This window comes from Alexandromys fortis, unplaced genomic scaffold (assembly GCF_014885135.2).
Source record: "Alexandromys fortis isolate MF-2015 unplaced genomic scaffold, M_Fortis_MF-2015_v1.1 scaffold_81, whole genome shotgun sequence".
Classification (NCBI taxonomy): domain Eukaryota; kingdom Metazoa; phylum Chordata; class Mammalia; order Rodentia; family Cricetidae; genus Alexandromys; species Alexandromys fortis.
The window spans coordinates 7,470,070-7,487,913 of NW_026067960.1; the positions used below are offsets into that span (position 1 = coordinate 7,470,070).

The 17,844-nt window shown below is 47.8% G+C and overlaps 1 protein-coding gene across 1 annotated transcript in view; it reads left to right on the plus strand.

Annotated features, from left to right (window-relative positions):
- Positions 1-17,844, plus strand: part of Cdh4 (cadherin 4) — a 447,119-nt gene that overhangs the window by 381,255 nt on the left and 48,020 nt on the right. The window contains exons 5-6 of the mRNA XM_050153046.1: positions 12,082-12,237; positions 16,323-16,467. Coding sequence (XP_050009003.1) covers positions 12,082-12,237; positions 16,323-16,467 — 301 coding nt within the window. The remainder of the gene's footprint in view (positions 1-12,081; positions 12,238-16,322; positions 16,468-17,844) is intronic.

Genomic DNA, 17,844 nt, shown 5'->3' on the forward strand with positions numbered 1-17,844 from the left:
ATCAGAATTGGTGTCAAACAAGAGATGTAGGTCACAGGTCACCTGATATTTAACACAGGGGGATCCTTTAATCAAGGCCTATGTTGTCTACAGTGTATAGACAGAAGTTTCTGTTCCGCCAGGCCCCACAACTGTTTGGTCCCAAATAAACACACAGCAGTCAGTATTATACCATAAAATGTTTGATCTATTGTTCTGGCTTATTACTAACTAGCTCTTACAACTTAACCCATAATTCTTATCTGTGTTCACCCACCTGGCTTGTTACCATTCCTCAGTGAGGCATTCTCCTCTTGTTTCCTCTACATCTGGCTGATGACCATGTCTCTGCCTTTCCTCTTCCCAGAATCCTCCTCGTCTGGTCATCCTGCCTATACTTCCTGCCTGGCTACTGACCAATCATCATTTTATTAAATAATATACAAGAGCATTATCCCACAGCTTTTCCCCTTTTTTTTTTCTTTTCAAAACAAGAACCCTGAATCTAATCTCCTTTGTTTAGCTTTTTTCTTCACCATTATCCATAACAACTTGTAATGAACACTCTAAACAAAGACAAACATTCATAATCCATTTGGGGGGGCAGAATGTAGGTGTAGCTTTCTAGGCTACTTCCTTCTGGTTGGGGGCACAGGTAATCTTTGGGGAGAAAATTTAGATTTATAGTTAAATCCTGATTGGAGTATTCTGTGAGGCTGGACCACCTCAACCAGTCACCTCGAAGCTGTTCTGGATGCAGAATTCAGAGGAAACTGCAACAGAGACACTCTGAGATGTGGGATCATCTGGACCATCCGCTCCTATCAGAGATTTTTCAAGGGGTCTTCCTCAATCAAGCCTGATTTTTCTTAACCCAGAATGAATCCATAGCCTCTCATTTCCTGTGGAAATAAAAGCAGAACCTCTTTCCCAAAGTAATATTTTTAACTTAAATTTTGACGTCAAGGCATTTGTAAAATATATAGGTTGGTTTTAATCCAGCAGCATTTATAACCAATGTCTTTTAGCAGCTGTTGCTCCTTCTCAGCAGTCAGACAATTCAAAGACAACACAATAAGATACACTATCCAGATTCTCTGTGTGTTTTCCATCTTCACGTGGCTTTTTTTATTACTCTAATTTTTTAAGGGCTTTTCTATCCTTTTACTTTTCTCTCCCAAGCCTATATATATTTTTAAACACACTGTAAACCATTTACAGATTTTTTTTCTCATCTGAATCTGTCTTTACTGTATCTTTTTCTGGCCACATGAGTCTTTGATCTGCTAAACCGCGTGGCTAGGATTAAGGCGGCAGCTTTGACAACTGACTCCACACCATGCCTTGGCTTCCTGAGAGTTTAGCTTTATAGTGGAGGTACTGGTGGGAGCCAAGTTCATTGCCACAACTCTGTGGAGTTTCTAGGTCCACGTCACTATCAAGAAGCATGCTGCCAGCTGCTCATAAACACCATTTCAGTGTTTGGTAGCAGGGCCTCTTTAAAGAGCCGCACAGTTTTTGCTGCTAATGCTGAGTCAGGAAGTCTTTCTTAAAGGAGCTGCACCTCTGCTTGCCTCTAGCAAACAGAGCCCACCCAAGAAAATGCTGCTGCCAAGTACCATGCTTGACTCTGTTCTTTTGTGTCTAAAATCCCTTTCCAAGCTCTCTCAGGTTTATGTGGATACAGTTGCCAAACTTTGGGTGCCATTTGTAGAGGGAAATTTCTGTCCCACCTGGTCTCACAGCCATTCAGTCCCAAAGAAACACATAGAGGCTTATATTATTTATAAAATGTTTGGCCTATTTCTCAGAATTATTACTAACTAGCTCTTACAACTTAAATTAACCCATAATTCTTATCTATGTTTGACCACGTGGTTTATTGCCTTTTCTCAGTAGGACATTCTCATCTTGCTTCCTCTGTATCTATCTGGCTTGCAACTGCATCTCTGTCATTCCTCTTCCCAGAATTCTTCTAGTCTGGTCATTCCACCTATACTTCCTACCTTGCTACTGACCAATCAGCATTTTATTAAACCATTATGAGTGACAAATCTTTACAGTGGACAAGAACATCATTTCACAGCAACAGTGCTGTCCCCATTAGTCCACAAAGGGAGACTGGGATTCACGGTGGTGCACACCTGTAATCCTGCACTCACAGAGTAGAGTCATGGTGGTACACACCTGTAATCCTGCACTCAGAGTAGCGTCACAGTTCACACCTGTAATCCTGCACTCACAGAGTAGAGTCACAGTTCACACCTGTAATCTCGTACTCACAGAATAGAGTCACGGTGGTGCACACCTGTAATCCTGCACTCACAGAGTAGAGTCACGGTGGTGCACACCTGTAATCCTGCACTCACAGAGTAGAGTCACGGTGGTGCACACCTGTAATCCTGCACTCACAGAGTAGGGTCACAGTGGTGCACACCTGTAATTCTGCACTCAGAGTCACAGTGGTTCACACCTGTAATCCTTCACTCACAGAGTAGAGTCATGGTGGTGCAAAGGGAGCTGCAGAGATGGCTTTGTTGGTAAAAAATGCTTGCTTCTGGGCAAGTGTGAAGACCTGAATTCAGGTCCTAGCAGTGACATACAAAGTCAAGCATGGTAGCATGTGCCCTGGTCCCAGAGCTGGAGAGCTACAGACAGCTTGGTAGGCTACTTCGATTTGCTGGCTGACCAGACTAGCTAAGTCATTGAATCTCAGCTCAGTAACAGACTGTCTCAAAAAATAAGGTAGAGGAAGATTAAAGAATATACCCAATGTCAGTCTCTAGCCTCCACGGGCATGCACACACATGTGTACCCACACACACACAACACAAGCAAAATAGAAGAATGTATAACTAGTACTAATTATCTAAGAAGTGGGATGGCCTCTACCTGTGTGTTTTCAAATAGACAGACAGACAGACGCTACTTGTGGGAGGACACACCCAGCACTGGGGAGCCAGAGTAAAATATGCTAAATATGCTTCAGTTCAGCTTTAATGTTTTGTTTTTTTGCTTACCAAGATGTTTTTAAAATTGTATCTTTAGAAGACACTCCTGAAAACTAAAGGCAAAGGACCAGCAAGTCCTGACCCGACCACACAGCAGGCAATATTTGAATGATTCAAGTCATGATGATTTACGTGTATGCCTGTGTGTGCCCTAAGACTAAAGGAAAGCCTTGTGAACATAAACACATGAGCTTGATCCTCAGAACCCACACAGCCAGTATAGTAGAATGTGCTTGTAATCCCAGTGCTAGTGAGGAAGAAACAGTGGATCCCTGGAGCTAACTGGCCAGGCAAACCTAGCCAGCTCAGTCAGCTCCAAGCCAGTGAGAAACCATGTCTCAAAATAACAAGATGGGTGGTGGCTGAGGAATGATGCAAGAAGCCATCCTGTGTTCCCACTGTCCTGCCCAGTCCCACAGCCATTCAGTCCCAAAGAAGCACACAGAGGCCTACATTAGTTATAAACTGGTTGGCCTATTGGCTCAGGCTTATTATTAACTAACTTTTACATCTTAATTTAACCCATAATTCTTGTCTGTGTTAGCCACATGGCTTGGTAGCTTTTATCAGTGAGGCATTCTCATCTTGCTTCCTCTGTGTCTGGGTGATGACTGCAGACTGAGCCTTTCCTCTTCCCAGAATTCTCCTATTCTGGTCACCTCACCTATACTTCCTGCTTGGCTACTGGCCAATCAGTATTAAACCAATACAAGTAACAAATCTTTATAGGGTACAAGGCCATTGTCCCATAGTACTACTGGCTAGGGAGGGCAGGGCACATTGTCTCCCAGTAGGGGAACGACAATAACCCAAAGATGACTGGGCCTCTGTGTACCAGCAGACCAGGCACACACATGACCACACTGACATCTCACTGTCATTAATAAAGCCTGCCCAATCACCCACTAGAAATTAAGAGAGCCTGGCCTTATTAATTTGGTACAACCTAAAGGGCATCTCTGGGAGCATCTCATTCCCTCTTCCCCACCAAGAAAATTTTGTGAGAACATATTTATGGCTTTCATTAATATTCATATGACTTTGAGGGTTTTTACCGTGATTTATGAAACTCAGAGTAACTGTGAACAGCGTGCACAATAGCTGCTGTGTTCTACTCGGAATGCCGGTCCCTCCTGTTCTGTTACATGCTGGGCTTTCGGCTACAAGAGCCTAAGTGAAAATAAGTGAAGGCTCAATTTCATTGTGCATGGGGAATACTTCATGAAATACAAGAAACACTTCAAATCTCTTCAGTAATGTTCAAAACTCGAGTGGGGGCAGGGTGGGACCCACAGTCTGTGCCATTTGGTTGCTAAGAGCAGTTCTAACAGCCAACTGAGTCCAGCCGCATGCAAAGTTTCTCCTTTGGCGGTTTCATACATGTCTGTGATGTGTTTTGGTCATTTTCACCCTCCCCATTACTCTCTCATCCCCCTCCCACCAAACATCTTCCCTACAAGTCCCCCATCTTCCTTGCATGTCTTTTTGTTTAGTTGGCTGGTTAGTTGACTAATTAGTTGGCTGGTTAGTTGGATGGTTAGCTGGCTGATTAGTTGGTTGGTTAGTTCTCTGGTTAGTTGGCTGATTGGTTAGCTGGTTAGTTGAATGGTTAGTTGTCTGGTTAACTGGCTGGTTAGTTGGTTGGTTAGCTGGATGGTTAGTTGCATGGTTAGTTGGTTAAATGGTTGATTTTTTTTTTGTGATCCTTTTTGTGACTCAGTAGTCTTGCATGAGTGTGAGTAGAGCAATGTGGTGATTTAAATAAAAATGGCCCCCATAGGGTCAGAAGGAAAGACCCTATTAAGAAGTCTGTGGCCTTGTTGGAGTGGGTGTGGCCTTGTTGGGAGAAGTGTGTCACTGTGGAGGTGAGTGTTGAGGTCTCAGGTGTTCAAGCTACACCCACTGTGGAGGTCTCTTCCTGCTGCTGGAGGATTCAGATATAGAACTCTGAGCTCCTTCTCCAGCACCATGTCTGCCTGCATGCTGCCTTGCTCCCCACCATAATGATAGTGGGCTGAACCTCTGAATTGTAAGTCAGCCCCAATTAAATGTTTTCCTTTTAAGAGTTACCGTGGTCATGGTGTCTCGTCAGAGCTGTAGAAACCCTAACTAAGAAAGGTAGTCCCTAGAGCATAGGCAATTAACATTGACTTCTGAAGAAAATGACCCCTCTCCCCCAGCAACCATCAAGTGCTAAGGGCCATTCAGGGAGGGGTGTGGCCTCATGAGCTCCTCCCCATCCCTGATAAGATGTTGAAGGCTGGAAGTCTTGAAGGTAACGCCCCTGCTAACAGCATCTCACAGCATTCTCCCCGTCCTCCAGCTCCCATGTTCCTTCTGTCCCCTCTCCCACAGGGTTCGCGGAGCCCTGCCGTCGGTGACGCAGATGGCCTGTTTAGGGCTGAGCACTCCACAACCAGCAAAGAGCTCTTCAGTGAGCTGCTGCAGAAGGCTCTGGGGGTCTCACATAAATAGGGCTGTGATTTCACAATCAGTCCCCAAAACAATTAAAATGAAACTTTGCCTCATTTTAATGAAGCAAAGACAAAATCGGGCTTTGACAGACAATTACCTGAATGTCCAGGACCCTCATCTGCAGAGCTGGCTAGAGCGAGTGGTGGCTAATGCTTGAGTCTCTGGTGGAGAGTAGTAACCCGGTGAGATGAAGAGCTAGCTCGGTCTTCTCATCTATGTGTAGGGTTCTGGGTCCCAGCAAGGAGAAGGCTCTGCCTCCTTTCTGCTATAGAGGTTTGTGTTACCTGGGCAACGGGTGTAACTTGAGTAGACCCCTTTCGTATCCAGTGCCTTGGGATCTGTCCCTAACACCATAAATAAATCTGTCTGCCCTACCCTTGGACTGTGACGTCAGGTTTCATTTGCTCATCTAGTAATTATGAGGCGCCTGCTGCATACACCTTCCGATCCATATGTGCGACTTTGGGTACAGGCTGCCCTATCAGATTCCTGAGGCCCAGCCAGCTATGTGAAGCATCATTGTGATGCTGGATGCCAGTGAGGCAAGGCAGGAGAACATGGGGGCAGGGCCGTCTGGGAAAGGCAGAAGACCAAGAAAACCTGACTGTCTGTCAGCTGTGGGATCAAGATCAGGCACCAAGAACATTTGAGTTTTATGTGCACACGGCTGAGACCACAGGAAGCTGCGAATGTGTTTAGATGCAAACATCTTCTTACCTCTGGGCTTCAGTGAGAGACGGGTTTTAAAAGGAAATTGCCTTTCTTGGCCAGCTACCATCTTACTGGCTGCAGTCACGGCCAAGAATAAATCCACCGGTCTCCATCCTGGCATGTGGGCAGAGGGATGGGGGAGGCATGGCTGTCATGACTCGGAACCCTTCACTCGAAGAAGAAGAAGCAGGAGCTACTTGCTGCAGGCCATGCAGACTCCCAGCAGGGAACAAAATGAGAAATTGCAACCTGTCCTCCTGGGAAAATCTCTGGATTTAATATGGCGCAAGGAGAAAGCACAGAAACACTTCACCAGAGATCCTTGGCCTGCTGGACAGGCTTGATCCTGAGGATTATATGAGCAGCTTTCGAAATGCCAGGGCAGGGACCAGGGAGGCCTATGAGTGACAGCCTTTAGCCATGGAATAGTCAACTCCTTCAGAGGCCAGTGCCCAGAGAAGAGGCCAGTGTGTGGGTATGGAGGCCTGTATGAACTTCCGTGTGTTGATCTGTCTGCATGGATCTTCTTACTGTGTGTGTGTTTGAACATGCGTGTTTGTATATGTGTGGTTCTATGTGTGTATTGTGTGACGTGTATGCATGTTATGTTTCTGCATCTATGTGTAGTGTGTCTGTATCCGTAACTAGCTGTGGATGAGAACAAATGAGCCCAGTTTGAGTGTGATGCTCTCTGAGCTACTCTTGCCCCTTGCTCCCCACATCCTCACCGACAGCCTTTGTCCAGATTTATAACTGTGGGGTGTCACCTTGTGGAACATCTCCTGTCCCCTGACAGGTGCTGTGTCCTCCTGCTGCCGCCATGTGCCAGGCACACCTCACCCTAGGCTGAGGGCCTTTTCCGAATGGTCCTTTCTCTGTCCCTTCTTCCCTCCCTCTCCCCCACCCTCTTATACACACATCTGGAATCCAGATGTGGTTCTGCCTCCATTGCTTCCTCACTTGAATACACTGAGAGTAACCCCAGGTGTCAGCAACTGGAAGCCACATGGTGAATCTTTCCAGCTTCAAGTTCATTTGAGCAAGGCAAATACTCGATGTGGGAGGATCTGGAGCCTCCCCGCTGCTTCCATCCTTTCCTGAGGACAGAACGGCCGGCTACAACCATCCCCAGGTGAACACAGACTCCGGTGCGGCGTCGTACATTATTTTAATGCAGACATCACTTTAAACCAGTCTTTTGCCATCTGTTCTGTCCTCTAATAACAAACACAAAGGAGCCCATGGCTCCTCAGTGGGGAGCGGGTGGAAGGGCTGTCTAAGCTCCCACTCCCCACTCCACAGCTATGCAATGCTTTCCTCATTCTCCAGACACAAATCACAGGGAAGTGCTCTCCCCTGGCCTGCCGACTTCCTTCACACAGTATTTCTTCTCCACAAGGTAAACTATGAAAGAATCAGAGCGTCCAAGGTCTGTGCAAAGAGCCCCTGGCCACAGGGCTCAGTGGCTCACGGCTGCTGTGTTTCAGAAAGCGCTGTTGAGTGGCCCAGAAGATGACCAAAACACAATAAATTTCCTTTAAAACAAAAACAAACAAAGAAGCAGAAAAACCTTAACTGTGTGGTGGGTTCTTTTCAGCACAGCTGTAACTAAATGATCCTGTAGCCAGAAGGATGGAGCAGTAGCCACAGGCTAAGCAGCAGCATCTGTCCTGGGACGACTAGAGACACTTGCCACTCGCTGGCACCAGAGGGCTCCCCTTCATCCAGTGCTTCTAGGCCAGCGTCATTCAAGATATGACTGTTAAGTTTAAAATCCCTGACTAATGGGAGGGAATTCCACCGCCAGGGATGTAATAAGACAATCAAACCGAATTAATAAATCCAGGTTTAATCTGAGCAAAGCATTCTCAGGACTGTTCTGAACCCCACCTTCAGGGTGCCAAACAGTGGGTCCCTCCCCTGGAATTGCCTCAGTCCAGACTCCACCCCTAAAAAAGCTTGCTTTTGGAACCTCAAAGCCCGCCCCCAGTGACACACTTCCTCTAACAAGGCCACACCTTTTAATCCTTCTAATCCTTTCAAACAGTTCCACTTCCTAGTAACCAAGTGTTCAAATATATGGGCCTATGAGAGCCATTCTTGTTCAAAACACCACATTCTACTCTGTGGTCCCCATATGATTCTAGCCATATCAAACTACAATGTGCATTCAGCCCAACTTCAAAGGTCCCCATAGTCTCAACACTGTTTTAAAGTCCAAAGTTCAAAGTCTGTGAGACCCAAGGCTGTCTCTTATCTGTTCCTATACCCAGATCTATGGAGTCCCCCATACACCAACAAAGAGACCGAGTCCCATATGTAAAAGCAAAGAGCCTTTATTCTTACACAAGTTCACAAACTCAGACTCTCCATGTGTTCAATATATTGGCACCATTGGAGAGCCCCAAGCTCAATTGAGGTGGGGGGTTTTTATAATAGCAGAGGTTGGGGTGAGGAATTTCTAAGGTTCAGAACCCCTATTTGGCTGACATTTGTCTAGGGGTGCCCTGGTGAAAAGCGGTGGGGGTGTGCTGGCAGGGGATCCTATCTACAATGCTTGGAACATTAAGAATTTCCTTTGGATGGTCTGTTTCTGGTTGGAGCATGGGTAGTCTCAGATTGTGGTCTCTCTTGGAACCAGGTATTGTCTTATGATAAACTGAGACTCAGGCCTTCCTGTTGGTCTATAGGGCCTGTCTTGGCAGGTGTGTACCAAGCTGCCCTGGGTCCTACAACTGTAACCCCAGTAAAATCAAAAAGCAGATCACACTTCCAATGGCACAGAACATACATTACCATTCCAAAAGGGAGGAAATGGAGCATTGTAAGGAAAGACTGGACCAAAGCAAAAGCGAAAACCAGCTGGGCAGACTCCAAACTCTGCGTCTCCAAGTCTAAAGTCAAAGCATTCTTCCCATCTCCAGCTCCTATCAGTTTTGCTCTCTCTCTTGGGCTGGCTCCACATATGGTATGCAGTTCTCTTTGGCAGGGATCACACCACCCTGGCATCTCCAGCAATCCTGGCTTCACCTTCACAGTGTCACACAATAGCCTCCCTGAGCTCCCATGCAGGGACACCCCTGGCGCATGATTGGCCTCAGTGACTCTCCTGAGCTTTGGTGGGAGACCACACAACCCCTCTCTTGTGTTCACAACTCTAGAGCCAGAACCACTTGGCCGAAGTTGTCAAGTTCAGCTGCCTTCTGGAGATGGAACTTGCCCCCTGGTTGTTGATGGCTCCTTTCACTGTCCTTTAAAGCCTTTTAACAAGTTGGAAGCTTAGCTGTGTGGGGTTGTGCCCTGAGGTCACCACTCCCTTTTCTCCATTTAGCATTGATCAGTCTTTCCTTTAACCGTTTTATCTCCTTGAGCACTGGAACTCTGTCTTCTACATTTCACTTCCTGGTGCTCTTTTTCTCATCAATTGTGCATTTTGCATTTTTTTCTTTATTCTGTTGCTCCTTCTCATTGCAGATCTACCTAAGAGTGACCACTAATAGCCACATAACACAGGCAATACTAGGCAGTCATGAAATCTCTTCCAAGGCCATTAATCCAAACTCTCTGTAATGAGGTCTGGCGCCCTCTTGAGGAAGAGACCTGGTCAGTCATCCTCATCAACTTAGATCATGAAACCCAATATGGACAAGTGCAACAGAACCATCATATACGGACTGCCCACGCATGCTTCAGCATTGCCGGGGCATAAGTTGCTGTGGGAACTCCTTCAGCTAATGGCCTTTGGGATACCAGCCCACTATAAATGCAGATGAAATGCATGTGTGGTTCTCTTGGCTGCTGGATTTGATTCCAGTTCCCAGCACACACAGGACTGCAGATCCCTCTTCTTTTTGTAAGTTTATCCCCAAATAAATAAACCTTTGTTATACTCCATTTCGGGCTATTGTGGAACTTTTTTGTATGCCAACAAAATGGCGCCCAGTGTGGGGTAACTACATCAACATAAAACCTGAGAGAGTTTAGGAAGGAATTCTAGACACAAAAGAACAGAGTTCTTCTTAGCTTCTTAGCATAGCTTCTTAGTAGCAGCATTTTTCTTGGGTGGACTCTGTTTGCAATGATATGGGATTCCCCTCTGTATGCCGTGAATATGTTTTATTACCATTGGTTAATAATAAAGCTATTTTGGCCAATGGCTTAGCATAACATAGCCAGGCTGGAAGATATAAAGAGAGAGAGAGAATAGGCAGAGTCAGAAAGATGCCATGTAGCTGCCAAAGGAGAAAGACGTCAGAACAGAACCTTACCCAGTAAGTCACAGCCTTGTAGCAATACACAGATTAATAGAAATGGGTTAATTTAAGATCTAAGAGTTAATTAATAAGAAACCTGAGCTACTAGGCTAAACAGTGTTGTAATTAATACAGTTTCTGTGTGATTATTCGGGTCTGGGCTGCCTGGAAACAAAAAAAAATCAGTCTTATTCTACAATAAATTTCATTCCATTCAATTTCATACTACATCACAGCCTGGCACGGAACTTAAAATATTGAGGGCCGGGGATGTAGCTCAGTTTGTGGAGTGTTTGCCTAACATTCATGAAGCCGTGGGTTCAGTTCTCAGCACTGTATAAACTAGACTTACCAATTCGTGCCTGTCACTCTAGGACCTAAGAGGCAGAGGAGGATCAAAGAATTCAAAATCATTCTCAGTTACATAGCAGATTTGAACTCACCTGAGCTACCTGAACTCCTGCCTCAAAATAATTAATAATAATAATAATAATAATAATAATAATAATAATAATAATAATAAATCTTGAAATGTTGTACCTTGTACCTCCCTGTTACCTGATGTGCCCCTGGACATGAAGTTGGTTGTAGCCGGAGACTGCTCATTCATTTCCCAACCGCCCAGATCCAAAGAATCACACAGCAACTATATTAATTACAGCACTGTTTGCCAATAGTTTATGTATTTCTAACTAACTCTTACATCTTAAATTAACCCATTTCTATTAATCTGTGAACCACTATGAGGTTGTAGCCTACCAGTAAGGTTCTGGCTGGCAGCTGGCATCTTTCTCCTTCGGCAGCTACATGGCATCTCTCTGACTCCACCTACTTTCTGTCTCTGTCTCTGTTTGGATTTCCCGCCTGGATTTATTCTACTAAGCCATTGGCCAAAACAGCTTCTTTAATAACCAATGGTAATAAAACATATTCATAGAATACAGGGGGATCCCACACCAGTTGGTAGTGCTCGGTAACCCCCGCCTACTGATTGCCCTTCCGCTATCTGAGCCCATTGTATCTCCAATTCTTAAAACCTTCAAAGGATTGGGGAACCATACATGAATACCAAAGTAGCAAGGACTTTTGTTCAGAAGAGAAAGTGCAAGGTAGACATAGGCAGGGAGTGGCAGGTGTGAGCCAGGGCGCTCAGGAGTCCACGTATTCCTGGAGACTCTGGGTCCTTGAGGAAGAGACATTGGTTGGTTGTAGGGTGGGGTCTGAGTGGTTTCTGCTCTGATAAGCTTTTGACTGACATATGGAAACTTGAGCCTTTTGTGAAAACATGGAATATTTTCATCCTATGCATAGGCATTAGGTGGTAAATAGGAATTTTTCTCTAAAAGATCACACTAGGACACGGGTTACCTTATTGTACATACACCTAAAACCTGTTCAGACTGGATCAGCTCTTTTCCTCTGGGCTACAGTTGACCACCATAGGGAAGTGACGTTCTTAGGGCAGAGTGACTGGCTGCTTTGTTGGGGAAGAGACAAGTGTGTTCTATATGAGAGAGATGTCGCTAAGCCGTTGCAGCTGTATCCGCGCTGCTCTAAGAGTGTGGCCAGGCATCAGGCCCGCAAGGCGTCAGGATGAGTGTGTCAGCCCCACCCCTGCAGCAGGCTCATGACTCCTTCCTTGTGTCTTTCAGATCAGATCTGACAAGGACAATGACATTCCCATCCGGTACAGCATCACGGGTGTGGGGGCTGACCAGCCCCCTATGGAGGTCTTCAGCATTGACTCCATGTCTGGCCGCATGTATGTCACCCGGCCCATGGACCGAGAGGAAAGAGCCTCTTACCATGTAAGTATCCATATATGGAACATAGCAATAGTGGGTAGTAGATAGATTGTCCACCCTTCCACAGCCTTCCACCCCGGTAGGGTGTCAGCAGCAAGGCTCACTTCCGTCTGGCCACAGGGTCCTAAGCACAGGAGGACCCTGGCACCTACCAGATCAGACAGATTTACTCAACAGAATCATCGAAACACGACGGTCAGGCCCGACCCCAGCACTTGCAGGCCAGAGTGAGCTTTAACTCTACACGCTGTCTCTCTGAGAGCCTCTAAGACAACAGCCGCACAGAAAGGAGGAACAGTCAGAAAAGAAAGGCTGTAGGGTCTCAGCCTCCTCCTTGCCCCACCGGCACTGGACATGAGGGGACAGCCAGGTCTTTACCTCTCTCTGAAGTGATGGCCAAGAGACACTCTGCCTGGTTCCTCGGGCTTTGTGAGGGCCAGGTCCAGCACTTGACCTCTGGGAGCCTCGGGTGAGCCACCGAGGCCACCCTGGACTCAGGTCTCTCCCCAGCACGAAGAGATCTCAGCTGTGACATGGTTATAATGACATCCACCCTATCAGGTGGATAGATCAGAGGTGTGGTCAGGATGTTGTGTGTGCCTGTGGCTAAATGCCAAGATGTTGAATGCCCAACACTCTGACCATCATCTGAGAACAAAGGCAGAGTTCTCGGTTTCTGCCCCCTGCCGTCATATTAATTGCCGAGGCTTCTTGCTTCAGCTCTGTGCTGATTGCAGGCTGACCCTACTGTTCCTCGGTCTGATGGCCGTTTGTTCAGGACTGGTCATCCATCTCTCCTCTCCAGAAAGAGGCTCCATGTGCGTATCCACACTAACAGAGCCTGGCCCTGAAGCTGCTTACTGCCCATCTGTGTAGAGGCAGGGATTACAGGAGGTTGAGTCTGTCACTGGCAATGGTTACCAACCCCAACCAGCCCCTAAAGAGTCTTGAGGAGCGGGGTGGTATGCCCAAAGGACTGGCAAAGCAACCTCAGGAAAGCCACAAAAGTCTCCTGCCCCGAGATGGCTACCCGAGCCTATAGCTGCAGTTTATAGTCCCCAGAGCAGGAGCTGCTGCCCATCCCATGGCTTCTGTGGAAGAGCTGAGACACAAGAGTGACCCCGGTCAGACTCAGAGCACCAGTCCTTCAGATGCCCCTCTTCAGAGACACTTCATGGTCTTTCCAGACACCCCCTTATCTACTCTCTTCATGTCTCATCTGTCTGTTCATCCGCTCACGCTTACATACACCTTCCCATCCACTCACCATCCAGTCACCCACCTATCCAGGTAAATATCTAACTGCTTATCATACCCTCTTCCCATCCAGCCATCTACTTATCATCCATCCACCTGCCTCTCCACCTGTCTATTTATCCACCCATGCTCCTCCCACCAATCCTTCCACACCTGCCCACCATCTACCCATCCATACACCCACCCACTTGTCCATCCTCACCACACATCCTTCCTTCCATATAAGGTTTACTTCTTGAGCATTCGACATATGTTGGTTCCCGTGTTAGGTGCTGGGAAAACAAGAATGACTGGAGTAAACATGGGCCAAGTTTTGGGGAATGTGCACCGTTCTAAGCTGAGGAACAACTGAATTTTTCATGGCCCAACACCCCTGAGGAAGATTGGGTCCCAGGTTTTCAGATTCAGACACAAGCTGTGGGAAGAAGCAGGGGTGATGCTGGTACCAACAGCATCTCCCTCTTTGTGCCTGGAGATGCTACCTAGCATCCTCACTTTCCTTCAGTGGTGATGCTGGTACCAATAGCATCTCCTTAGCTGTGCCTGGAGATGCTATCTGAGCATCCTCACTTTGCTTCTCCTGTGGTGGAGGCCAAGGTCAGGGAACAAATCATCTTGTTGGTTTGGGGGAGAAAGAGACTCCCTCAGGATCCAGAGTTAGAAAGTCATCGTGTCCTTTTTGAGCAGAAAGATGACTTTGTTCCCAGGCTGAAGAACCGGGGAAGCAGAGTTGGAGCAGGTCTCTGCCCCAGACTTCATGTTTGAGGCTGAGGCTTGGCTCAGGTGCAGACTCGAGCAGGTGGTAGTAAGTTCCCAGCTTGGCTGCTGGTTTCTACACAAGAAGGGTCAGTGCCTCCCGCAGGGGCCTCATGGGGCCTTGCCTCACTCTGTGAAGTCCAAGTAACACTTGGCAAAACTATGGCAAGGACCACTCTGGCAGGCCTCCTCTCCCCGCCTGTCCTTCTGCCCGCCTCATGCATACACATCTTCTGTAATGCGTCCTTTAAAGACGTCTGTGCCCAAGTCGGGGGGGGGGGGGGCTCAACAAGATGTGGGATCGAAGTTGGGAAAGAGACAGAGCAGGCATAGCCCATCCTGCTCACCATTACCTTCCCTGGGGGTCAGATCACCTGAAGTCAGCTCTGTATCGGAGGAGCACGTGGCTTCCTCACGGGCCACGGAAGGAAGCCACTCCCTGATTAAACTTACTTCTTCCAAGATTAGACAGATTCATTTTTAATTAACATGGTCTATAAGAGAAAGCCCCTGGCCTGAAGAGTCTCTGCTTTCTGCTTCCTCCTCTCCCTGAGGCCTTGACTTGAGGACCCTATCAAGTCGTCTGATTTCCCACTAGAATGTTCTATCTGCCCTGTGCTTCAGGGCATCTCCAAAATTGCTTTCTTGCTTCTGGGATGTAGTAGCTGTTGGCAGGGCTGTCCCAGGCAGGACGGCAACAGCTGGGCCTTCTTGGGCTCCGTTCCTCCGCATCTTCAATAATCTTCCTACTGGAAGATTTCAGGCCTGCTACCTTCAGCCGGTGGTGATCAGTGTGCCGCCCACTCTGCTGTCCCTGCCCCTGCTTGTCATGTGTACAGCACAGGCATGAAGCGGAGGGTGGGCCTCTGGTCCAAAATGTAACAAGGATTTCAACAAACATACATGCTAAACGGCACACTGTGAGCACAGGGCATCCGTGACTGACAGGTCCTACGTGTCCACCTTTGACAAGGTGTGAGGATGATGTCATTTCTGCAGAGACCAGGCATGAAAGCCCACAGGTCTCACCTCTCAGTCTTGCCCAGGCGGGAGCTCCCAACACAGCTACTCCAGTTACCTGGGGGAGAACCCTCCTTTCCTCACCATCTCCCTGACTCTAGTTCTCCCGAGCTCGGCCTCAGAGCCATCCCACTGCGGATCCCAGCCAGCTACTCTCCATACCTCTGGAAAGGGCCTTTCCTGAGTTGCTTATCAATTGTCAGGACAGATATGTCTGGACAGGAGCCTTCTAGCTCCACCTTCGAGGCTGGTCCAGGTGTAGGAACTGGAGGCCAAGGTGGCTGCCCTGGGGGTGTCATTCCCCGGGATGAATGGTCCCCAAGCCCTCTCTGATGCTGCCATATCTCAGTCAGCCTTGTGCATGGACTCTAGACCCTACCCCCAGGGACTTCAGGAGCATTTTTCTTGGCTGACATATTCCTAACACCAGGCTCTGTCCTTGAAACTGGACAATTTTGAAATGAGATCCGTAGAAAGGGGATACAGGCTGTAAGGGTCCCCAAGGATCCAGGACCTTCACCTAGACCTTCACCCTACAGAGGAAGCTGAGGTTCCTCTGGAGTCCCTGGACCTCTCCAAAGATGTGTGTAGAACCCCACATTCATCTCCCCACCAGCAGGAGGAAGCCCTGAGGACTGGGGATAATGTCAGGATGGACTTCTACCATCTGTCCTCAGACTGAATGCTGTCTCTACGAAACCTCAGACTGAATCCTGAGCTCCAGGAGTCTTCTCCTGCCCAGCCATATTGCTTCCCTAGTACTGGGATTGAAGGTGTGAGCTACCACTTGGCTCTGTTTCTCTTTTTTGATTAATTCAATCTCACTAGTCCAGGGTGACCTTGAACTCAGAGATCCCCCTCTGTCTGCCTCTGTCTCCTGAGTGTTGGGATTAAAGGTGTGTGCCACCACTGTCTGACCTCTATGGTTGACTAATGCAGCTAGCTCTGTGCTCTGATCTTCAGGCAAGCTTTATTTGTTAAAGCACAAACATACATCACCACAAATCATTACCCTGAATGTGGCTGCCTACTCTGACGTGTCTGTTGCTCCGTAGCTCCGAGCCCACGCGGTGGACATGAACGGCAACAAGGTGGAGAATCCTATTGATCTGTATATCTATGTCATCGACATGAACGACAACCGTCCCGACTTCATCAACCAGGTCTACAACGGCTCTGTGGATGAGGGCTCCAAGCCAGGTAAGCTTGGCAGATGTGTTGGCTTTGTTTCTTGGGAGACTGCACAAATCTTTACAACCCCCATCCTCGCACACCTCAGGGTATCCAGACACTGCAGAGAGTGGACGCTGTAGCAACAGGGAATAGCCTGGTGGGCCTCAAGCCCTGGTGCAGAAGGAGAAGGGAAGAGGGGACTATTGAGAAAGAAACGATGGACTGTAGCCAAGGGGGTAAACTTTTTACCAGACTAGAATTGATACGAAAGTTTTAAGAAAGAATAGACATGGACGGAAAGACAGCAGAAGAGTGGACAGACCAAGGAGTGGGGACATTTTATAGCAATTAAGAGAAGTTACCTGGCCACTGTTCGTCTGCGTGGGGTCTCATCTGAATAGGTAGGAGATGTTCACTATCTAGTAGTTAATGTTGTGGGGTGCGAGTGTGAACGTGGGTGTCCCCATGTTAGTACACACATGCGAGTGTGTATATGGAGGGCAGAGGCTAACCTTGGGTATTGTTCTTCACGTTACCACCCACCCTGTTTCTGAGACAGGGTCTCACTCATCCAGAAATCTCTGCACCGGCTAGACTGGCTGGCACAAGCCTTGGGTGCGTGGCACAAGCCTCGGGGGTGCGTCTGTCTGCGCCTCCCCAGCGCTGGGGTTTTTAGCATGTTTCTCTGTGCCTGGTTATTTCACATGGGTTCTAGAGCCGGACACAGGTCCTCATGCCTGCAAGGCAAACACGTCACCAGCTGAGCATCTAAGGCAGTAAATGGTGCAATACCACTTGTCCTCCAGAAACTGGCCATCTGGGCTGAGACCCGGCAGTCACTAGGAGAGTGAGACTCTAATTGTTTGTATCCTGGGTCAGGCTCCAAGAAGTTAGGCTTAGATTGTTAGGGCAGGAGATTTTCCCGTGGCCTTTGGTCTTTTTGTCTCTGTGGTAACATGTAGACTAGGCACTGAAGTGCAGGAGAGGGGACCATGTGTTAGAAAAGAACCTAGGAAAAGAAGAAGCTGTGCCAACCTGAGTCCGGAAACCAGGCCAGAGACCCAGGCCCATCAAACAAGCAGACCCTTCTCCCAGCCCAGAAGGTGAGCCCCTGTGTCAAGGCCCTCTGTCCCCCTGAGAACTGACCTGAGAGCCTGTCTTCCCACAGACCCGCAGGACACATGGCTTTACCTCACTATGAGTCCGGTCTCAATATCTCTGCTCTCCTCAGTTATTGACAATGTGCCACTCACCAGTTAGCAGTGAGGTCGCTTTAGGCCCAGGCAGCTATATATGGGGGTCACAACACAGGCACCACATTCCAAACCCTGCTGGAGGCCTACGTAGATAGAGGTGCAGGTGCTAGCCAGCCCCACACCTAGAGACCCACTAGCTGGGTCTCTT